This window comes from Plectropomus leopardus, chromosome 23 (assembly GCF_026936395.1).
Source record: "Plectropomus leopardus strain MGB_pleo_1.0 chromosome 23, ASM2693639v1, whole genome shotgun sequence".
In the NCBI taxonomy this organism is placed as follows: domain Eukaryota; kingdom Metazoa; phylum Chordata; class Actinopteri; order Perciformes; family Serranidae; genus Plectropomus; species Plectropomus leopardus.
In genome coordinates, this window is record NC_142198.1 from 2,772,850 (window position 1) to 2,797,797 (window position 24,948).

The window sequence follows — 24,948 nt, forward strand, 5'->3', positions numbered from 1 at the left end:
TTTTCAAGCATTTAACTAACTTCCGTCCTAATCATAAATACAAAATATCCATTCATTTTTCAGAATTTTTAACCATTTAAAATGTTCTGTATTTCTTTACAAAATGCCACTTTTTTAAATGACAAAAAAAAACCAGAAAATGATTTATTGATTTACCCTTAAAATGCCAATTTCTTTGCAAAATGCTACTGTTTTAATTTTGGACCCTGGGATATGTCAATGATAAGCAATAAAGTGAAATGAAATGAAGTGAATTTTTTGTGCATTGGTATTTTTAATGCAGTATGACATATTAAAAAAATTAAAAAGAGGACAAAAAAGTCCTCTTCCTAAACTGCCATAAAAATGATATGAATTAAAACTATTCCCCACTTTTTTGGAGTTAACTGTAGCAGACACATCTCTGATCCTCCTGTACAGTTCAGGTGGCCTTGCTCTTATACTGAATGTTATACAGATACTTTTGTCTTTATGTTTCTCTTTAATGGCAAAAGTGAAATTAAACTCCCGAGCAGTTGATGTATATAGTATACAGTTTATTGACTAAAAAAAGAAAAGTGAAGTGTTAGGTTCATCGTAATGGGCAGACGCTTCTGCAGCACTCACACAGTCGGTAGCTAAAGCAGGTCGATACAGTACATTAATCAGGCTGATATCCACAGAGTCATGGACTATACATTCACGTACGGATACACCACAGAACACACACATCTCCCAAAGAGTAGTTGAGTCACTTCGGTTTTAGGCAGAGAAGGCGTTGTTTTCTAACACAGGTCACTTTGAGGAAGAGAGGAGACACAAACATGCTGAGGAGATCACAACTAAACAGATGAGGCAGCACATCTGCATCACAGGGTTCCCCCGACAAGTAATGATGACTTACACACATGTAAATATTCAGCAAACACCATGAAACACTGACAGAGCACTCTGAGTTTTTTAATACGAAACATTAATATGAATGTTAGTCTGCGGTGGATATGGAGTCAAGGCTTCCTTCCAACACCATCGAGTCACAGTGCTGCGATGAGGCCGAGGTGCACATGAACCACGGAGTGTCCCCTCTCTCTTCCATGGAAGACATGGGCTGGTTGGAGCCATAATAGTGCTGAGGTTAATCGTCATTTTTGCTGGATTCTGATTGACATATGCACTCAGAAGAAGAAAGGGAAAGAGTGAGAAATGTGGTTTGAATCACTGTGTATGGAAGTTTGGTTAAACTCATAATCCCTGATTTTGTTGCAGCACTCAAGGAATTTCCAAACTCTGGAAAACAGGAGGGCACTATAACAAAATGAGGAAGTATATCTCTAACACTTTACCTTCATACACAGTTTTCACCCAACAGTGAGATATGCATTGCTGGTGCACAGAGTACAGATTGGGAATAAACCCGCTTCAATATATGTTACTGCACGTAACAGAGGTTGCATGGGGATAGAAAATGTGAAGAAATAATGCCACAGTACACAGTGAAAACAAAAAAGCTACAGGGTGTTTCTTCAATGGTTGGACCACGTGTTGAGCTACAGTGAGGTGGAGGAGGCAGATGTGGTTTTAGCGAGGATCGTCAGGAGCGGCGATCTTCTCCAAACTGGGCTCCATGTCCCAGATCTCCCTGGCGTACTGGGAAATGGTGCGGTCACTGGAGAATTTGCCACAGCCGGCTATGTTGTGGATCACCTTCTTGGTCCATTCTTTAGGGTTCTGTTAATAAACATTTGAAATTGATTAACTTAACACCTGAAAAAAAATGTCATAGTATAGCATAGTATAGCAAAGTATAGTATACAGTACGTAATACAATATATTACAGTAGTATACTATAGTATAGTATAGTACAGTGCAATACAATATATTCGAGTATAATACAATAGTAGAGTATAGTATATTATTATATAGCACAGCACGATATATTATAGTATAATACAATAGTAGAGTACAGTATAGTAAGACAGCATGGTATAGCATAATACACAGCCAGGGCGGCTGCGGATCGGGTGGCAGAGCAAGTTGTCCGTTGATCTGAAAGTCGTTTTGATCCTCCGTTCCTCCAAACCGCGTGTCGAAATATTCTTGGGTAAAGTACTGAACCCCATATTGCTCCTGATGATTGTTCCGTTGGTGTGAATGCAGCCTTGGCCGCAAATAAATAAATGTGTGTGTAAATGGGTGAGTGTGACTCATAATGTGAAAGTGCTTTGAGTGGCTGAAAGGCCTAGGAAAGTGCAGGTCCACTCACCATTTATAGTATAGTAATTTATAATATAGTATTTGTTATATAGTACAGTACAATATATATTATACTATAATACAAGAGCTATAGTATAGTATAGTATAGTATATTAATACAGTTGTTGCAGTGATATAGTATAGTATAGCATAACATAGTATAAAATAATGTAGTACAGTATGATATAGTATAGTATAATACTATTGTATATTGTACAAGTTTTGTATAGTACAGCCCAACTCTTATGGCCTTTTCATTAGAAAATAACAGAAATAGTTCATGGGGCTTTTCAGCTCTGGTTGATCTCCTCATGCTGACACACTGACCTTGTAGAGCGCGCTGACTTTCTCTTGACATTCGATGTAGGCTTCATAGTCTGCAAACACCTTGAACCTGCAGACACATACAGATGAGTTGAAGCAACCAGTCAGACTTTAGGTGATGATGCTTTGCAGAGCCTCATGTGGAAGGTTATTTGTTCTGCCAGTGTCTGACAGTGATGCACTGATGACACTGCATGACTGTGGACATGCAGTCGGACTGTGAGTCAGCAGAGACAGAGTGCTGATCCCTCAGCGTCAGCAGTGAGCTCTAACCTGTCGTGGTGCATCAGCATGTTGACCAGGTCTTTGAAGAGGTCAGGCTGGCCGGGGCTGAAGAGGCCTCCAGAGATCTGGTCCATAGCCTTCTTAAGCTCAGGGATGCGGTTGTAGTATGACGCAGCGTCATAGCTGAGGACAGAAGACATTCATCAATCATTAGAACAGGTATCACGTGACAGCATGGGTGAATCTGGCCTGAAATCTTTCCCAGTGCAGCTTTACAAAAATCTTGATTGTAATTCTCTGTCACGAGGCTAACCCCTTCTTGTCCAGAGCCTCCACATCGGGAACCCTCATGCCGAAGATGAAGAGGTTCTCCTCTCCAGCTTCCTCTGCCATCTCCACGTTGGCTCCGTCCATGGTGCCGATGGTGAGGGCTCCGTTGAGCATGAACTTCATGTTCCCGGTTCCAGAAGCCTCGGTGCCGGCTGTGGAGATCTGCTCCGACAGGTCAGACGCAGGGATGACTGCAGACAGGACATACACACATCACAGGTTTTCTCTCTACATTACTTCAAACACGAGTACAGGACCTCGACTTGCACACTTTAGGCCAGTGATACCCAGCTTACACAGCCTGTGGGCCAAATCTGGCCCCCGATAGGCACCCAACCGATTAGGTCGTTTCTGAAATCCTAGAAAGGACCTAAAATACTAAAAAGTGTCCTAAGATCCTAGAAAAGTTTTAAAATCTTAGAAATGTCCTAAAATATGAGAAATTTCCTTAAATCCCAGAAATGTCCTGAAAACCTAGAAACATGCTAAAATCCAAGAAAATTCCTTAAAATCAAACTTATGTCCTTTTATCTTAGAAATGTTCAAAATTCTGAGAAACTTTCATAAATCCTAGAATTTTCCTTAAATTTGAGAAACGTCTTAAAATTAAAGAAATGTCCTTTTATATTAGAAATGTTCTAAAATCTGAGAAATTTCCAGAAAACCTAGAAATGTTCTCTAATTCGAGAACTGTTCTAAAATCCTTGAAACGCCCTGAAATCCTAAAAATGTCCTAAAATCCCAGAAACAGGTATGGAGCCGTTGCAACTGGCCTCTGATCTCCTGTAATTTTGCAAAAGTGGCCCCCAAGCAAAGCAAGTTGAGTATCCCTGCTCTGAGCCTTTAACATGTTACAAAATAAGATGACAAATGAACAGTATCCATTACCCTTCTCCGCCAGAGTGACCCGGTAGTTCTCCAGGTAGATGACTTTGAGGCGATCTCCCACCACAGGGTCGTTATTGACAATGTCTCCAATGGATGTGATCAGCTTGATGATCATCTTGGCAGTGTGATAACCTGGAGCCGCCTGAAACACACGGGACCATCGCCATGAGCGACACTCAATAAAAACCGGGCTGCAGTGTAGCTCATGTGTGATTTATGTTTTAAGGATGTGTACAATTACTTCTTTGTTGTTGTTTTGCTGAAAATTAGCATTTTAAGTGGTGCAAACTTTCATCAGAACACAATAGGAGCTTTTGGCACTTTGTAATCCAACACATTCAGCAGGTTGGCTGTAATTCAAACACCTATCCACAATTATACAAGACTACATTTTTTTTCATTGAAGCATGATCAAATTGATTAGATTTCTTTCAAAAATGTGGGGAAAAGGCATCAGCAAATTTCCTGAAAAACAAAAAAAAAAAAAAAAAATTAGTAAAAGTTGATAAAAAAAACCATGAGCAAGAATGAGAATCATTACAAAATGATCAAATAATGGGGAAAAAAAAAATATATATATATATATATATATATTTTTTTTTTTATTTTAGGACCTTTTCTGGTCATTTCCTGTTCTGACTCTTGTTAATTTTTGGGTAATTTCTTGAAAAGTTGCTCATTGCCTTCTTTCCATGTTTTTTTAAAGAAATCAGGCCAATTAGCTGAAGGCACAAAAACGTTTCCACAGAGAGGACAACAGCTCTAAGTTAACCCTTTGAAACATCTGGTGGTAACAAAGCACAATACACCAATCCATGTCAAACCAAGATTGAGGCCATTTCTGTAGTAAAGTAGGTAAGAAGGAAGGAAGTAAATCTACGCTAATCTCAACACAAAAGTGTTATCAGGTCCTTCTCATCCCAAATAGCTAGGAGGAATTAAAAACGCACTCCAAACAAAAGCTCAGGTCCTGGGAGGGTATATCTATATTTCAGTAAAAATATATTGTAAAAGCATGCTGAAAGGCTTGTTTTTAGTCTTTTGAAGGAGCTACGTGAGCCGTTTCTTCTTATTTACAGTCCTCCATTAGTTAAACTAAACATTTACAAAAGTCTTCTCTGTAATGGACTCACAGCGAGGAGTAAGATCAGCCCTCCAATAAACATAGAAAGAAAAAAACATAATGTAAGAGCTTCAGTGTCACCCACCTTTCCTCCAATCATGATGGTCCTGGGGGTCCATGACTTGCTGGGTTCCTTCCTGATTCCTGATTAAAAACAAATAAATTGAGGTATTCGATAAATAACCATATTATGTTGTTCTATTCTGTCCACTATTATATTTTACTTTCAAGTCTCCTAGTCAAATATATTACAGAACTTTGGCATGTACACTTTGTCTCTTCCAATTTTTACAAACTTCTTAATTCTGGAAAAATCTGAACAGTTAGGGAAATTTAAGTGTTTGCCTTGTTTTATGTTCTGAACCCATAATCTGTTGTCCAGAATAAAATAAAATAAAATAAAATAAAAAAAAAAAAAATAAAATAAAATAAAATAAAATAAAATAAAAAAAAAATAAATAAATAAATAAAAATAAAAAATAAAAAAATAAAATAAAATAAATTATCCACTTAACTCTGAATCCACATTTATTTAATTTTTTAAAAGCTTCAGATAAAAGGAAAACTCCCTCACGGTTGTAGAGTGTGATAATGTGCAGGCAGTTGAGCAGCTGCCTCTTGTACTCGTGGATCCTCTTCACCTGGACATCAAACATGGAGTTGGGGTTGATCTTCACTTTGTAGTGCTCTTCGAGATGGGCTGCAAACTTCATCTTGTTCTCCTGAAAGTGGAGGTCATAACAGAGGAATGTGATTACAAAGACAATGAGGAGAGTGACTAGCTTTGTTTAGACGTTTTAAGCTCTCACTTGTTTGACTTTGGCAACATCGCGAATGAAGGCGTCATCATCCACAAAATCCAGGAGCTTCTTCAGCTGGTCCAGGTCACGGATGTAGTCCTCACCAATTCTCTAAAGAAAACAAAGAAGTTTTTAGCTCCTGGAAGAACTCCTCATTTCTCTGTATTAACTGTGTATGAAGAACACACACACCTCTGCGATGACCTCAGCCAGGCCGGGGTTGCACATGACCAGCCAGCGGCGCGGTGTGATACCGTTGGTCTTGTTCTGGAACTTATCAGGGTCTGTTTCGTAGAAATCCTTAAAGCTGAGGAGAACAGAAGCAGCAATAAGAGAGTTATCAGCATAAGAAAACCTTACAATAGAGATACTCAACTTGCAGCCCACAGGCCAGATCCGGCCTCCGATAGGTTGTCGGGTGGCATAATATTCATAATAAAAATGAAGTGATTCACACTGTGAATTGTTTTTGTCCTTTTAGTATACATAAGGTGTAACAGTGCACAAAACAGCATCAAAATAGAGCTTGTTTGTTAGAAAAAAAAAGTGCCAGTGAAGGATCCCCCACACCTGCCGACACAGGTCCTAGTTAAGACCCTAATGTCCTAAAATCCTAGAAATGTGCTAAAATCCCAGAAACGTCCTAAAATCCTCAAACTATACTAAAGTCCTAGAAACATTCCAAAATCCTAAAATGTCTTAAAATCCTAAAAACATCCTAAAAATGTCTTAAAATCTTAGAAATGCCCTAAATTCCTAGAAGTGACCCAAAATGCTAAAAATGTCTTCAAATCCTAGAAATGTCCTGAAATCCGAGAAATGTCCTGAAATCTTACAAATGTCTTAAAATCCTAGAAATGTCCTAAATTTATAGAAATGACCTAAAATCCTAAAATTGTCTCAAATCCTAGAAACATCCTCAAATGTCCTAAATTCCTAGAAACAACCTAAAATCATTTTGCAAAAGCAGACCCGAAGCAAATCAGGCTAAGTATCCCTGCCTTCCGACACCAAGTTTAAATCAACATTCTTCAACCTTCTTGGTAACTGCGGAGGATTTGTTGAGTCATGTCAAACACAGACATGGCCGGAGGCTTCTTTCCACTCATGTTATATAAGCACACACGAGTGAGTGAGATGGAACAGGTTTCCTTACACCGTGTTTTTGATGATTTCAGAGTGGATGCGGGCCACGCCGTTGACAGCATGAGATCCCACGATGCACAGGTGAGCCATGTTGATTTTCTTGTTGTCCCCTTCCTCAATCAGGGACATGCGGCGCAGGCGGTCATTATCTCCAGGGTAAAGCTTGCCAATGCGCTGGAGGGGTGAAGGAGAGAGACGTCTCAGTAGATGGACAGAGCAAAATATTGGACGAAGCGTTGGACGAGTCTGCTGTGAAACTTGACTTACAGGCAAAAAGATGAGGAGACCTGACTTTGTGGCCCACTAACCTTTTTTAAATGGTTATTGCAACACAAACGTTGTATGTGGGTGTGTGTGTGAATGTGTGTGTGTGTGTGTGTGTGTGAATGTGTGTGCATGTGTGTGTGTGCGTGCTCTAATGCCAACATCAATACCACCTTACAGCGTAGGATTAGGGCCATGCTAATGAAAAAAATGTTAGATTTCAAGAATAAAGTCATAATATTATAAGAAAAACGATAATATAACGTAATATTACAAGAATGAAGTTGTAGTTTTACAAGAATGAAGTCGTGGTTTTACAAGAAAAGAAGTCATAATTGTATGAGAATAAAGTTGTATTTTTATGAGAAAGGGGGTGTTGTATTACAGAAATAAACATATTAGCAGCAAACTGTAAAACAGATGAAAGCACAGGCAGCCTTGGCAGCTACTGCCCCGGTGTCATACCACACAGACCACCTTTGCTCTCAGCTGGTTTACAGTTTGCTGGCAATATGTTTATTTCTGTTATATAATATCCCCTTTCTCGTAAAAATAGGACTTTATTCTCATAAAATTATGACTTAATTCTCAAAATATTATAACTTTTTCTTGTAAAACTACAACTTTATTCTCAGAGTCTCAAAAAAGAACATAAAACATAATCAGGAGCAGCGACCTCACTTTAAAGAGGTAAGTATGGGCTTAGCTAAGACCTCAGAGCAGTGCAGAACTCTCATTCAGGGTACACACTGATGAAATTGTTAAATGTTGATATGGGTAAGATGGCAGATCAGGTTATTTCTTTAAATCTCAGAGTGCTCATAGAGTTTATATAAAGAGTATTATTTATGCAGCAAAAATGCTCATAACTGCTCATAAATCCATGCTGAGCTGTCCTCGTACCTCCAGGTGCCTCCTGTTGATCTCATAGATGATCTCCAGGTGACGAGGGAGCAGGTTCTGGAAGAGGTCAACAGGCCAGCGCTCCAGGGCTTCAGGCAGGACGGTGTGGTTGGTGTAGGCACAGGTACGAGTAACGATGTCCCACGCCTGGACATACAAAGGACAGGACATTATCACACACACTCATGCGGATCCAAGACTACAACTAAAACGGTCACCATGACATTAAAATATGTAATTACTTTAAAACCTGAGAACATTAGCTTGGTTTCTTTGCAAAACATGGGAATCAGAAGCAATGAGCAACCTGAAAATAAAGGCAAAGAAATTCATCAAAAAATTTGTACAAGAAAATTATGTGAAAATTATAATAATTATTATTATTTTATTATATAAAATTATTATTATTATTTTTTAAAGAAAAAATAAACAAGAAACTAGCTTAAAAAATAATAATAATTATATAAGATACCTTTAAACATATAATTATGATAATTGTAAATTGTAAATTGTAAATTCTGGAATTTTTCGAATTTTTTTAATATACAAATTTCATGCAATTTGTAGCACTTCTTGCCAATTTGCCCTTTTCCCTATGTTTTTGGAGGAATTTAAAGGTTTTAAATACTTAACACAAGGAAACTGTTGTTGATCCCCCTCTCAAAGGATTAACTTTTTGACAAATTTAATTCATGTATAAAATAGTGCTGTGTTCCCTATGTGTTCCCCACTATTTTGCCCTCCAACAGTTTTGGGAAAAGATGATCTCTATCAGCAAGTTTATTCTCTTCCGCTCTGTCAGAGCGTGTGACTGGAGCTGTGACTGATGTGTGAGTGTGCTGTGTCATTGTTGCTGCACTGTTGAAGAATGCAGAGAGACAGAGTTGCTGCACAAGTGACCACAGGACATCCTGTTATACTGCAGGAGGTAGAGGTTTTGCAGGGTTGATCAGAGTCCAACAGCACAAGAGTGTGCACGCGTTGGCTCAGACTTACAAAGTCTCCTCGAGTCACAGTAGTTGTGTGAAGACTAAAAAAAAAAACAGGTTGAGAGAGAAGTTTGTGCCCTGCCTGTTACACCCTCACACACCTGGACGATCAGTGCGTTAAGTGAGTGTGACAGCTGGTTTGTGTGTCTCGTCAAATTCCAAACATTGTCGGATGCTTCACTTTACATTTCCATTTTTTCCAAAATGACGGACGGGTTTTAGGGCAGTCTTGTCTCAAATAGCTTGAAAAATTGTTAATATAGCTGCTGTAAATAGGAGCAAAAAATCTCTCCTGGGAGAGCACGCCCCCTAAGCCTCAAATGTTTACTACATGTGGCTCCACCCCGGGTCTTTTTACTGAGGCCTGTGTGTTATTGCACTGCTGGAGCTCCCTACCTTCACCCAATCAAGTTTCTCAGTGTCCACCAGGATCCTCATCAGCTCAGGGATGGCCAAAGCAGGATGGGTGTCATTCAGCTGGATGGCCACCTGCACAAAACAGACACACACAGAGATATGGAAAGTTTTAGAGTGAACGCACTGGCATTAAGGAGAGCACAGACCTCTGCAACCAAGCTCTGAGTCACAGATAATAGATTAATGATTCAATTCCGAGAAACATTCCAAAATGCTATAAGTTTCCTAAAATCCTTTAAATGTCCTAATTTCCTAGAAATGTCCTCTATTCCGTGAAATTCTTAAATATGTCCTAGAATCCTAGAGACGTTCTTAAATCCTAGAAATGTTCTAAAATCCTAGAAATGTCCTAAAATCGAAAAACGCCCTCAAATCCTAAAAAAAAGTCCTAAAATCCTAGAAATGTGCTGAAATCCCTGAAATGTGCTAAAACAGTAAAAATGCCCTAATATCCTAGAAACATGTCTGAGGCTGCTGCGACTGGCCCCTGGCTCCTGTCATTTTGCAAAAGTGGCCCTCCAGCAAAGCCAGTTGAGTATCCCTGCCTAAAAACAGCAAGTTTATGTCAACATCTCTAACCTTAGGGTAACTCGGGTGGATTTGCTGATGCTCGTGGTAAAGAACTGCTGTCACCATCTCTGACATCATATGATGAATCTCTCACCTTGTCTGGCAGTGTAGAAAGGTCGAGCCGCACGAACTCTGTGGAGCCAAACTTGGAGGCTTTGAATCGACGGATGATGTCCTGAAGAGTTGCTGCCACGACAAAGTACTCCTGCTTCAGACGCAGCTCCTTCCCTTCAAAGAACTGCAGGACCGAGACAATATGGAAGATAGTTGCTGCTATTGTCTCATTTTTAATCATACATGAGCTGCAAACACTTGAAGTGTGTTATGTGTTATAGATACTACAAGTATTTTTCTTCTATTTAAGATAAACGAAAGTCTTTTTATTAGGGGTTGACAGATTATCTGCCTGGCTGATTATCGGAGCCGATATTTGACATTTTGCCGAGTATCTGTGTCGGTGTTTAATAATCGCCGATAAAATTCATTAATTCTAAAGTGCAAAGACTTTGTAAATCCTCAAAGAGCTATTTCTGTTTGTTTGTTTTTAGCTAAACTTGCTGTATATGATGTTGAAAGTGTCAGTTTTGATTAAACATTTGCTAAAGGAACTTAAACAAAGTTTTGTGTTAGACTCTGTTATATTCTAAATTCTAAATATTGACGGAAAGATTTTTATTTTTTATTGCAAAAGCATATGGGTTCTAAATATCGATATCAGTCTCATTAACTACTCATAATCAGTATATATATCGGCTCTGAAGAACCAATATCGGTCAACCCCTTCTATTTATACAAGTGGGTCATAAGTAGTTGATATTGATAGTATTTCAAGTTAAGATAAGATAGGAGATGTGAGATAAGAGGACACAGCCATGAGTTTAGTATTTGCTTCTGTAAAAGAGGACTTGACCTTTTTTGAAGCTTAAGATGGGACACGTGGTTCAGATATGTCACTGTAAAGCAAAGAACGTCTCTGTCTGTCTGTCCATCTTTCTGTCTTTTACATATCTCGAGAAAATCGTTATTCCGATCTACTTCTCGCTTGGTGAGTGTGTTGTTGTGGACCAAGACATTCAGTGTTGACTTTGGTGCAACTTGGACATGCAACACGTTCAATATTTACAAACTTTGAATAAACAAGGGAACAGGATGCAAGGGGGGCGGGGCTTCAGGGCTCTAAATGTATCTCACCGTCTTTCTGACGGTGGGTAACCACATCTTGTCTTTCTTTGCCACACAAACTTATATTAGTAATAATGTTCCCACAGGCTAAATACCTCCGCTAATTAATCCACGCTCTGCTTTATAACGGTGGTGGTGTTGTCAAAGCAAGCTAAGAGGCCTGTTAGAGATTAATACAGCAGCTGAGTGTATTTCACTGGTATTTCTGACCACAAGTAGCTGCAACTTGGCTGTGTTTTTCTCAGGGTTCCTGCAGCTTAAGGCAAGTTACATTTTAAGTCTTCTCATATATAATATAGATTATATTATATTATATTTTAAAATGTATTCCAGGTCACTCTACATGGACAACAGTTAACATTAATACCATATTACTCTTTACAGGTGATCAAAAATTGATACATAATACGTGAATTAAAAATAAAGTGTCTTACCAGTGAACCAAACATTGACTTTTTATCACCATGTTTATGCATTTATGACGACAAGTCGGCAACTCGTTATCAGTGTTAGTATACTCACTGGCATGCTTCATAGTTCATGCTTGCTAATAGATGCGTATACTAAAATATGCAAATACTCAAAGTAGATGATAGATACTAGGAACAAAACAACGAAATATTTAATTTTTTAATACTAATTTTGCTGCCCTGAAATGTAGCAACTTGGCAAGTTGGGTATCATCAAAATTTCCACATTTCCTGCTTGTAATTACAACTTTGGAAGGCTGTTTATGTGCTCCTAACTCATGAATAGGGTAAATATGATATTTCTGAGGAGCACGTGAAGGAAGCGTAAGACCTATGAATTGAAGTACAGTGACTGACCCTCAGTTTGGGGCAGTGAAGAATAGCGAGTGAAGTGGAGAGTAAAATGTAGACAGAGTTTGCTGGCTGGTGTATTGGTGATAAAAGCACTCACGTTGTCGTTGGGGTAGAGAACCCTGGAGATGTTCTCAGCCAGGTTTCTGTCCAGCACAGCTTGAATGTAGCCGCCAACATTAACTGCGGGACATCATTTATATTCGTATTTAATAGCTGTTGATTTATTTTTGGGAAGGCAGTGATGATTGTTCAACAGTAAGACGAATGTGCTCACAGTCTTTGAGGTTGAAGTCACAGGGGGCTTTAGCAGACCACAGTCTCATTGTGTTGACGATGTTGTTCCTGTAGCCGGGGACTGGAGTGTCATAGGGGAGAGCCAGAACCACCTGAACGACAATAAAAAAAAAAATAAAGCTTTTTAACACCAATACAGTCTCCACTGCTTAGTTTGTCCACCAGACAGCACTGATGAGTTTATTTACACAATCAAATTTCTGATAATGACACAACAACTATCATTTATCTTCTCTTCTGTTCCATAGTTTTTTAATAAATTACTGCGCAGGTTTGGGGCAACAACTACAAAAGTTTATGACATTCACTTACCAAAAAAAATTAGAAAATTAGAAATTAGTAAAAGAATACAAGAAAATGACCTGGAATAAAAGCAGGGAAAAAAGCAAAACAAAAAAACAAACAAGAGAATGGTCCCAAAGAAAGTGCTGAAAATTAAAAAAAAAAAAAAAGTAACAGATTTTAAAATAATTTGTTTTCTTTTCATTTTCCCTCAGTTTTTTTTATAATAATCCCCCATTTCAAAACTAATTTTTCACATTTAACTAATTTCTTGCAACTTGTGTAACATTTCTCATCAAGTTGCTCATTGCTTTTCTTTTTCACATTTTTGAAAGAAATGAATTTGCTGATGGTTCAAAGGGTTAAATAGCTTGTAAAAGGTGTCTGAACACGGCACAGGAAAACTGATGTCGATCCAGGTTTCAAAGGGTTAAGGCTAAAAATAACCTAGTACCAGGAAATATTCAGAAACTGTTCTGCGCTCAAGAGAGAGGTTATCATTTAAGAAGAAAAGTGTAATAACAAAACCTACAGTGTTCGACCAGGGAAAGTTTTTGTATTTCAGTCTGTGGAGTGAAGCTTTGGAACACATAAAAACATGATTTCTACAGGCAGGCAGAGGGGGTCTGACAATCACCAGCTGTTTACAGGGGTTAGTTTAGTTATTTGGCTACTGAATATTTATTTTTTTCTACTTTATCTTCTTTTTTTTCTGCAAACAATAATCTTAAATTGTTGGTATTTGTATATATGTTTAATTAGTTAGAGTATAGGTTTTAAATATGTAAAATCAAATACGTAAACCAAGTCATCATGTGTTTAACCATTTCTTTTGCTTTATGTTTTTCATTTTCTGTAAATATTACTTTTTTGGTCTGCGGTCTTGCTTTTCATTTTATATGTTCAAAATTTTCAAACCACTATATTTTCCATAACACTTAATCAGACAGCTGTTATCTATTACAGGAGAGGCGAGCAGCACTGATGAACATTGTCTGATCACAGGTCAGTTCTGGTGTGTGTTCACACTAACCTGCGTGTCGACCCACTTCACTCCTTCAGCCGTGTGTTCCACTCGTCCGTAGAAGTGGACCGGGCGCATGTACTCAGGACGAGCCTTTTCCCAGGGGTTACCGTAACGCAGCCAGTCGTCAGCTTCCTCCACCTGTGGAAACATTGATTTGTTTAGAATTTTTTTAATTTAATTAATTGATTTGTGTTATCAGATTTACACATTGCAAATACACGAGACATGCCTATTATTATGTGAGCATTAACCCTTTGAAAACTAGGCAATTTGGATTGATTTCTTTTAAAAAAAAAAACATGGGAAGAACGCAATGAGCAACAAAAGAGGAAATTACCCAAAAATGTTTTTAAAAAGTACCAAAAAAGTGTATAAGTAAGTAAGTGTATAATAATTTTAAACATTGAATAGATAATTGGATCTAGTTTGGTTTTTGAGATTTTTCACTAGCTGTTTAAAAATAATAATTTTGAAAATAACCATAATAATTTTGAAAATAACCAGGCCACTTCTTGCCAAGTTGCTCAGTGCCTTTTCCTGAACTTTTCAAAAGAGATCAATTTGCTCTGGGCTCAAAGGCTTAAATACTTGTGAAAGGCAGCTGAACAAAGAAAAGTGACGTCGAGTTAGGTTTTTAAGTATTAAAGACGTTTGCTATACAAGGCAAACAAGACAAGACGGCACCAAGTGGACAAGACAGACTGCACGAGACCCGATGGACAAGACAAGCAGGGTGGGACTGGACAGACAAGACGGGACCCAACGGACGAGACAGAGGCAGAAAGATTGGACTGCTGAGACAAACTGCACATTATGATTTCTTTAAGCTATGTGACCAAAACGAAGTGCGGATGTGAGACATATATGAGGAACCAATTGTGCAAACAAAGAGAAATAAGCATGAAAAATCTATTGCTAAAAATGGGGACAAGGTGTCATAAGATGTGATGGTAGTTTTTAAAAGATGCTGTTACTTTCTCCAGATGAAAGAGGTCTGTGAGTAAACTGAGCCAGTGGAATAAGGATACCTTAGCTCTGTTTTTACAATTTAATAATATGACCTTTTCAGCAATGGTTAATGACATTGATATGAAGGATCTGAGGTGTTTGGAAATGTGTAATGAAGAGATGTTGACCCAGAGCAGCAAAACAAATGAGTGAAAATGGGAGAACTAGCAAGACTAGCCCAAATGACCTCCGCCTGAGCTCTAACGCTCCCGCGGTATCTGGGAGGGTGACTGGGGGTGCCAAATCCCCTGTCTTTTACTTTCCCTCTTGAGCTATTTATTACCTTTTTATTTATTCATTCATTTTAAATATATTAATTTGTTCATTTTAAGTTTATTTATTTATTTTTTTTAATTATTCTGTTATTTTTATTTATAATCTTTTTTAATTTATTGTTTTATTAATAATAATAATAATTATTATTATTATTTTATCCCTTTTTTAAAGATATCTATTTATTTATTTATTTATTTATACAGTATAATCCCTATTCTTATCTTATACTCTTCTTATATTTTCTTTGTAGTATTATTTGCTCAGTCCATCTTGTCTTTCTTCTTTCTCAGCTGCAGACACACCTAAACACATACACATGAATTACCTAATTAACCACCCATAGCATAGTAAAATAACCGTTTACATATTATTAACAGTAAGAACACGACCATTCATGATCATTTCTTGGTATGTTTTTTGTTTGTTTGTTCTGCTTTGTCTCGTCTTGTCAAGTCTTGTCTAAATTTCTGTCTCCATCTACCCCCCTTGTACGCGTTGCCTATGAATACCCTGTTTTGTTATTGTTTTGTTTTTCTTTTACTGCCCTTTTGCACTCACTAATAAAAAAGAGGCGATGTCACAAAGTAGTGCAATCATGGGGCATGCTGAAGTCGAGGGACTCGGATAGCTCACTCATGCCAGACTACGTGGACATTATGGGACAGTGTGAACACTGAACATGCATGACTTATTTTGCTATTGAGCATATAGCACTATAGGCCTTTAAAATGGTATACTGGTACATAATAATGTCTCTGGGTCCTTCAAACAAAACATCTGGACAAGATCAAATATGTGACGATACACTTTTGCTCTTTGGGAAAAGACTGGAGCTCATGAATAGGTTACAAACTGTCACTGCAACGACACTGATGACTAAGATTTTAGGGAAGTAAAAAGGACTTCCTCTTTAAAAAATGTGGGACTGGCTGCCTCATCCTCAAAACCTGTAAAGTCCAGGTCATGTCTCCAAGAAGAACTGACTGTTCAGGTTAGGTGAAATATACCACAAGTGATAAGGGTACATTCACATGTTTTCATTGAATCATAATATAAAGCAGGTTAGATTTAACCCTTAGGGCCCGCTGTATTATTATACACACTCATATCGCTCCGTGCACAAAATGCAGTTTTCAAAATCAAGCTTTACAAAACATTATACATTAATATTATTTTCTACTTACATTGACTTAACCAACATCAGTCCTAATAACATATATCGAATATTCAATCATTTTCAGAATTTTAAATGCCAGATTTTTGTCATGATGCCACTATGTTTTTGAATGAAAAAAACACAAAAAATGAATTATTTTCAATATATTTCATGCAAAGTAGTTTTTTAGTTTGGGATTTTTAGTCAGTGATTGGCAGCAAAATTGATTGTGACAGTGCACCTAGTTGAAATGGCATGTATTTTTTCCATATGCCAAATATGGTTAAAAAAAAAACCCAAAACATCATCAGGTGGAAAATAGTAAAAATGACAAATACCAAGCCCAGAATGACTCCCAGAAATAATACGATGCATGTTTTTATGCTTTGATGGGGTTCAATTGTGCATTTTTTGCACTTAACAGTATGAGTGTAAGAATTTAGTTTACACAGTGTATTTTACACTTATTGTAGTAGCTGACCTGGAAATTCTAAGATTACACAAAAATAAGTCTTGCCAAAATGTATACCATATGCATGAACACAGCCCAAATTATCAAAAAATGAAGAGTGAAAAGCATGTAAAATGCACCAAACAGTCCCTAAGGGTTAATGACAGAGAGTCAAGTCCATAATCACCATTAGGTTAACATACCTGCCAGCCGTCCACAATTTTCTGATTGAAGATGCCGAACTCGTAACGGATGCCGTATCCATAAGCAGCCAGACCCAGAGAGGCCATGGAGTCCAGGAAACAAGCTGAGGAAACAGCAGGGAGGGAGGGGTGTGTGCTTGAGACTGTCCTGTCCACTGTGCTAAATATCCCAGTCTGTCAGGAAGATGCAGGAACTCACCTGCCAGACGACCCAGCCCTCCGTTTCCTAGACCAGCATCCTCCTCGATGTCCTGCAGCTCCTCCATGTCCAGACCCAGCTGAGGAGCACATCAGTGAATAAAGGAGTCAAACACAAGCATCATTCCTCCACAACATCTGAGGCGGACATTAGGCCAGTCTCTGTCTTTCCTTGCCTCTAGCAGCCACTGCTGCTACGCATAACCACTAAAGAGGCACCCCATGGGGTGCCTGGTGGCTCAGTGGGTAGAGCGGGCACCCCATGTACAGAGGCTGTGTCCTCGCTGCAGCGGGTTCGATTCCAGCCTCGGCCCTTTGCTGCATGTCATCCCCTCTCTCTTTCACGCTTACGCTGTCCTATTGAATAAAGGCATTTATAAGCCCAAAAAATAATCTTTCAAAAAAAAAAAGAGGCACTCCATCAATCTCACTGATAAAGGTCCGTTTACTCATTTATTTCACTGTTAACATCATCAACGTTATGTACCTTTTACAAATTCATAAGCTTCATGACCATTAGTTTTGTTGGCTGACAAAAACAGTAATTTTACCCACTGAACACAGGAGCTTCTGGTCTACTGCTGCCGCAATCGGTTCGCTTGTTTTATTGTGTGACTTCAGTGTTGTAAATTTTTAGGTCAGATAAACCAAATCATGCAATAGCACAAACTAACTACTGATCAAGGTAGGGCTGCGGGATATGGCTTTAAAATAATATTGCAATATTTAAAGGCTATATCGGGATAAACATTATATATCTCGCTATTTTTAAATGTCCTTTAAACAAATATTAACTATTACAATACAAGATTACTGAATGAAGGATAGTTACTATAGAAGTATATCAATCAAGTAGCTCCTGTCATATATTAAAGTCAAATACACTACTGTTATAATACCATTTAATAAAATACAGTTATAATAATAATACATTTTATTTATAAGTGCCTTTCTCAGCACTCAAGGACACTTTACAAAGATAAAACTATTAAAATAAAACAACAGATAAAAGCTACACACAGTATAAAATGGAACAATGCAATTACACAGAGTAAGCCGTCTTGAACAGGTGAGTTTTGAGTCTGGATTTGAAGAGAGTCAGTGTTTCGGATGTCCGGTGGGAGTGAGTTCCAGAGTTGGTGCTGAGGCGGGCGGGGGGCACAGTGAGGTGGATGGAGTAGAAGGAAGGAAGTTAAATAAAGTACTTTTATGATGAAGGGAGGAGACACGTGACTGATCGGGGGCTGGGTGTCTAACTCCCCACTTTGCACAACTGCACTTTTCTAACTCAAACTGTATTAACTACGTTTTCACAATACTTTTATTTTGTTTTTATTATGCTTTTATTGTTTTTTTTAATTGAATGTGAGCAGCTGACTGCCCAAATTCCCCATGGGATTAACAAAGTATCAATCAATCAATTGAAATTTTAAAAATAATTTTTATAATTAAATAAATCAATGCAGGACCCATGGTGCTTTTATTGTGAAAGACTCGGCTTGCCTCAGGCAGGTGGATGTTTTTGCTGTGGACTTGAAGGTTCCAGTCAGGTATCCATGAGGATTCATTCACTGAGCGGCAACAAACTAACAGCTCTGCTGTTCATATATAACTAATATTTGCAAGTCACACTGGTGCTCCGAGGTCGCAAAATGTGACTAAATAGTCGCGATCTGAGCTCTGCAAAAGGTGTGTTTGTGTGTGTGTGTGTGTGTGTGTGTGTGTGTGTGTGTGTGTGTGTTTATATTCAATGTTAGCGATAAAGTCCTTTTATATATCACAAGCCGCAATGCATCAAGTGTTCGTATATTCACCCACCTCTAGTTCTGTGTCTGACTCTTTATATCCAAACCACGTGAATGGACGCAAAGCATTATCAGATGATGTAAACAAAATAAATGATATAGCATAATATGAAACAATTTATTTTCACACAATATATTTCATCATATTGCACAGCCCTAGTATTTAGTAGTGTTGTTGACTGATTCAGGTCCAAGTCTTAACATTTGAGTGCAAAGTATTAAAGTTTTCGGATTGTGTGAAAATTTTGTCGCTATTGCAATTGAATTTTGCTATTGGCTGATCATAGTAGCAGGAGCCTGCTTTCATCACTAACTAAGCCCCCGTGACCGTCCCCTCACCGCCCTTTCACCAACCGACTACTTTGTGTGTGTGCAGGCAGCAGGGAGGAACTGTGGATCAAGATGCAGCACAACTGGGGGACTGGGTGTGTCTTAGCTCACCCTTTCAGCCCTGCCAATTTGAGACTTTTTTTTCATTCCAGGGAGAAGGCACTCAAGCCAAAAGTGGGGGGTTTAGTTACTCTTTAAACCCAAAAGCAAGTCTACTCCAGTTCTGATTTTTTCTCTGAATTTTCCATGACTCATGGAGGAAAATCTCACCCTGCTACTTCTTAAAATATGTTTTTTATCTAAGAATTAAACCTATAGCTATATTTTCTTTACATTGCCCGTTTGTGATGGTTTACAAATTCCCATGATCCTTTGCCTCACCTGGTATGTGGCTTCATCACAGGCGTTCTCCAAGGCCAGGTTCACCATGGTGTTCTGCAAAGTGCGGCCCATGTAAAACTCCAGGGAGAGGTAGTAGACACGCTGCAGGAAAACAAGAAAAGCAAACCGTTAATGCTGACCTTTGTTTTGGAATTTGCATATAGCTGTCAATACTTAAACCCTTTAACACCTGGAACAGTTTTCTTGTGCTGCGTTTTAACACCTTTCACAAGCATTTAATCCTTTGAAACTTGATTGGTTTGATTTTTGCAGAAAAACTGGTGAAAAAGGCAAAAAACAACTTTTACTTATCCCTGCCAGCTGAGATGTCCCACAGCTGGCAAGGTTAAGTAAAAGGTGACACAAAAATTGCCTGAATTTTTTTTTTAAAATGTTGATAAAACTATATTTATAATTCTATATTTAACATTATGTTACAAAATACATTATATTAATTAAAATATGTTATATAACCCGTAGGCCTGCTTTAATATTACATATACTTAAATCACTCACATCACAATCACTCACAAAATGCACTTTTCAAAATCAGGCTTTAAAAAATATTACACATTTATATTATTTTCTACTTTTAATCCACTTTTTCTAATATCTTGCTAATTTTAGGCCATTTCTTACATTGTTAACTGCCTTCATCCCGTGTTTTTTTTAAGAAATAAAGCTTTATGTTCAGGTTTTAAAGCATTAATCAATCTGTCTCTTATTTATATATATATATATATTTCCGTGCAAAAATATTTCTAAAAAAAATGGACAATATCGTTTGTTCATCTACAATTTGACAGGACAAAAAATTCACATCATTGAGCACTGAAACTCATCCTAGATTCTCAGGAGGACACTTAGAATGAAACATGCGCCCTATTTAGTGTCCTTACTGGCCCTGCAGCATTATCTGTGGTAGAACACAACAGCTGCTGTCAGAGGAAACAACAGCAGGACTATTACTGGCAGCTCCTCCAACACTCCACACACAAGTGATCCCAGTCACACAACATTATGTCTCCTCACAGCTCTGTGACACAGCTCTTTTAACGTATTAAAGTGTCAAATCGAGATCATGCTGAAAACTGTACAAGGACATGTCAAAGTATGTGTTTTATGTGTCTTAGCTGACATTTCTCTGACATTGTTTGCAATGTGACATTTCTGATCTTGCTGACATATTGTGGGGGCCATATAAAGGAAGCCGACATGGAAAAAAAAATGTGCCAAAGTGACAGAGGCATCCAGTGTCGGTATAAATAGAAGAGGAGGGTCTGTGCTCCTTCTTCAAGGGTTATACTGGGTTCACATGAAAGACACAAAGCAATGTGTATTTTACTGTTAGTATGCAGATTTGCTGTGTGATTATTAAACTTTTAATGTCATAAATACAGTATGTACCCATTAAAGAAAACACGGAGTCAAACTGTTTACATTCACTGACAGAGAAGGAAATACTTGTCCGAATTCCAAGTCAGCTGATATGCATCACTGTGAAACTATGACTTGCAGCAGTAGTGGTGGGGATGTTTAACCGCTATAGCAGTGGTTCCCAACCGGTCGAGCCAGATTTCTCCTTAGACACTACTTCAAGATCCACACATCTGATAAATTACCACATATTTTATTTTATTTCACAAAATCTAAACGACACGTCGACTTGGAGCAGAAAGAAAGAAAAATATATTGCAAAGAATAAACAAAAGCAGCACTTCAGCCTCCTGCAGACGGTGAGATTTCAGAAATCTCAGTGACAAGGTCGTAAGTAAGTATTAGCATCTGCTAGCATTCGCTAGTCGCACTAATCAGAGCGTCATTTCATGCTGCATTTCTATTGGTTGGTTTCGAGGGTAGAGTAGGACCACTGTTTTAGAGCCAAGACCAAAGATATCACCATGTTTCTGCCACATTTGCCTGCTTATGTCTGAGACAGCCCAGAATAGCACAGTGTGAAAATAAAAAGAAAAGCTCTGTGCCAAAAATTCACTGTACTTCCAAATACAGTGTGTGGTTGTGTTTTTTTTTTTTTTTTTTACAAACTAAACACAATCACAAGTTACTTGCAGCCCATTCAAAATAGACCCATGACCCACTTTTGGACCACAACCCACCAGTTGGGAACCACTGTCTTATAGGATAATGCTATATTATTCTATTTATAATATCATTACTAAATCCCATGGAAAAAAACAATGTGTTAGTGTGTCTCTCAATACTTTCTGTCTCTCAGCTTGGTTCCTACTGACGACATACATGTTAAAAACAGCACACAATGATTTTTTTTCCTCTTCTAAACTCAGTCATTTAAAACAGCAGATCACTGTAGTTTTTGGCAAATGTTACTCAAACAGGGGGAAACAGTACATTTCATGGGGGACTATTTACGATGGTGGATGAATCCATATTTGGTGCTGTAGTGCTGCTGTTCTCAGTCTTTTTCATTTTAAGGACCATTAAGTTGATAAAACATGAGGTCACAGACTCCGAGTTGATAACATTTGGCTTCAGAGACCTTCAGATTTTGGTTGTTAGATATGATTCAACAGTTGTCAGCTACAGTTGAGAAGATAACGGTGCAAGAGGCCAAACCTGTGATCAGAACAGTCACTCTTACTCACACTGGGCCCATTTCCCCGGGGGACTCCCAGAACTCCCTTAAGGACCCCTGGCTGACAACCACCACTCTAAAAAAGTATTTGGGCAGCGGGACAGAGTTTGTGGGACTGAGTAAAAATAAACTACAGTGTGTGTTCCTGATAATGAGGGGACAGTGTGGCTCAATGACGTGTGTTTTATGCTTTTTGGACAACAAGGAGGTCTATGGAACAGATGATGAAGATATATCAAACTCTGATACACACAGTATACTTGTTAACCCTTTAAATCCTGGATCAACATCATGTTTTGTGCTGCATTCAGATGCATTTAAACCTAAAGAACCTGAGAAAACTGCAATTTCTTTTGCAAACATGGGAAAAAGGAAATTAGCATTGTGGCAAGAAATGTCCAGAAAAGTGGAAAAAAAAAAACAGTAAGAGGTGACAAGGAAATGACTTGAACATCAGCTGTGGGAAGATTATTAGATATTATCCAAAAAAGGAAAAACAGATATTAGCTTGAAAATGAAATATCTGAATCAGACAACATGCTGATTTCTGCTAATAGCACTAACCAAATTGTTTTTTTATTGACTAATTTTTGACTCATTGACTCATTTTTCACAAAATTAGGTGGGGAGAAAAAGGGGATATATCAATATTCATATTGATTATCGGCCAAATAAGCTATTATACATCTGCATATTAGTTATCGGCAAAAAAGTTAATATTGTGCATCCCTTAAAAAAATTATACTTGGCATCCGTGTATCAGTACAATATTGCCACGCAAAAATATCACCATACTATGCTGTATCAACTTTTTCCCCCACCCCTCGGAAATATGCTATATGTCTTGTTGTGCATCACTTTAAGAAGTTTTCCCCAAATGCACCCATATCTGTCATCGTTAGAAACTTTAGGATGTTCACTGGAATTTAAAATAAAGTTCTGTGGAGCTGAGCCAAGCCTTGCTGCACGGTCTAGCAGTGCATTAGTCATCAAAAACTAGATTTAAGTGGATGAAATGCAAAATTTAGGGCAGACACTCAGCCTCCATCACATCACTGAGTGTCATCACACTTGGCAAGACCTGTACACAGACAAGTGCAGCTTTGCATTATTAATTACACAGGTGATAGCCCTTTAAATTCAGCCTCCTGTTCCTGGAACACAATGTATTTTCCAGTGCATGCAAAGTAGCTTTATTTGCCTTTTTAAGAGTGTGTGGCCATTTTGTGATGCGCAGTGTGTGCTGATAGGGATGAAGGGGAGGTGTTACGTAATAACGTACATTTTTCAACAACTAGTTGAGTCTCCTAATCCCACTCTATGCTGGATATTATGTGTATTATGTGCACATTTGAAGCACCGAGGCCTTGTGTCGTCCTCGATGGCGCACAGTTATCGGATCAAGGTTACTGAGGCAGATGCTGATGCACGAGCTGCACATTATGTAACAGAGCTTTGATATAGAGGAAATGTCAGCGTGCACACACACACAGCTGTCTCACACCACACTTAAACTGTTTCAAAGCCCAATATGACAGAGCAAACCAGAACGCTTCTATAAATGGTATAATGAGCAAACCAGCTATGAGCGCGCGCGCGCACACACACACATACACGCGCCATCAGTAGTGGTGCAGCACGAGCATCCCCTCCCACCGACCCCCGGTCAGCTGTGTGTACGTGCGGTGCTGTGCAGGACTGCGGCATCAGCTTACTTTGGGATCTTTCTCGTAGTAATGCTGCTGCGTCCGGATCCAGCGGCCCACCAGGTGGTCCCGGACCGTGTTAGCCAGAGCGAAGTAGTAGTCCCGTTTGGTGGCCACATTCCGGTCTTTGACCAGGGTGAAGTGGAGGTGCCTGTTGAAATTAGTTTTCAGGTCCGAGACGTTTTCCACCCCGGCTAGCCCTCGGACAGATATCTGCTTCCGCTTGTCCTGGTCTGTCAGCGGCTTTGCCATGTTTAAAGCTACTTTCTGTCGAGTTTAAACTGAAATTTAATGTCACCCGGCGACCTGCCCTCTTCTTCCGACTCTCCTATGACACACAGACAGCCGCTGGGATGTGGCGGTCCAGCCTTTTATATACGTCACGTACTCAAGTCAAGAAAGACTGGAGAAGAGAAGCTTTTCCGGTCTATATTTTCAAAATAAAACCCGGATTTGGGTCTGCTAAACGAGCCTGTCCAGATTTGCAACTGCGTCACACGCCTCATTTAGCATGTTTCCCATTGCAAACAGCACATAAATTACTAACGTGTATCTGTGCACGAGATGTTGCTATTTTCAGCAAAAAGGAGCCAAGGACTACGTTGTTTTCTCGATATTATTTGGTCAATTAGGAGGTGCGCGGGGAGAATAGATAAGTGGTGCTTTTATTTTTCAGTCATAATTGCTTTTTTCCGGTTTTGATATGGATAACTTCATACCATTCTTCACACTTTCCCAAAAATCCCTCAAGAACCATTCATCTGTTCATTTTGCGTCGTTCATTCAAATAATTTTAGACAAGAACTGCACCATAAGTTTTTTAATACATACAAATTTTGACAGAGGCAGAGAGATGCTATGAGGACATGTACAATTTGTGTTTTAATTGAATGTGACAAGTTAAATAAGTAAAAGTATTAAAACGCCAGTTTGAGAGAAAGTTTAGCTATTAGAATTAATTTTTGTCCTAGAAAATTAATTCAAGCCATGTCATTGTCAC

The 24,948-nt window shown here is 38.5% G+C and overlaps 1 protein-coding gene across 1 annotated transcript; it reads right to left on the reverse strand.

The window, feature by feature from the left end:
- Positions 1-515: 515 nt before the first annotated feature.
- On the reverse strand, positions 516-24,303 carry LOC121961994 (glycogen phosphorylase, muscle form). Its single transcript, XM_042512154.2, has 20 exons — positions 23,958-24,303; positions 19,629-19,730; positions 17,114-17,192; positions 16,915-17,018; positions 13,827-13,958; positions 12,492-12,603; positions 12,315-12,397; positions 10,306-10,449; positions 9,621-9,713; positions 8,236-8,382; positions 7,079-7,242; positions 6,115-6,229; positions 5,932-6,033; positions 5,697-5,844; positions 5,208-5,266; positions 4,000-4,141; positions 3,095-3,302; positions 2,830-2,964; positions 2,560-2,626; positions 516-1,707 (listed from the first exon to the last, which is right to left on the reverse strand). The coding sequence occupies exons 1-20, from the start codon at positions 24,198-24,200 to the stop codon at positions 1,558-1,560; spliced, it is 2,529 nt and encodes an 842-aa protein (XP_042368088.2). The 5' UTR covers positions 24,201-24,303; the 3' UTR covers positions 516-1,557.
- Positions 24,304-24,948: the final 645 nt, after the last annotated feature.

Bases quoted from the DNA above. Each gene is read 5' to 3' on its own strand.
- LOC121961994 (XM_042512154.2), bottom strand. From the start codon at position 24,200: ATGGCAAAGCCGCTGACAGACCAGGACAAGCGGAAGCAGATATCTGTC. The intron at 7,243-8,235 runs GTACGAGGACAG...TCACCCCTCCAG, and splicing joins TCAACAGGAGGCACCTGGAG to CGCATTGGCAAGCTTTACCC. The intron at 1,708-2,559 runs GTCAGTGTGTCA...GTTTATTAACAG, and splicing joins AAGTCAGCGCGCTCTACAAG to AACCCTAAAGAATGGACCAA.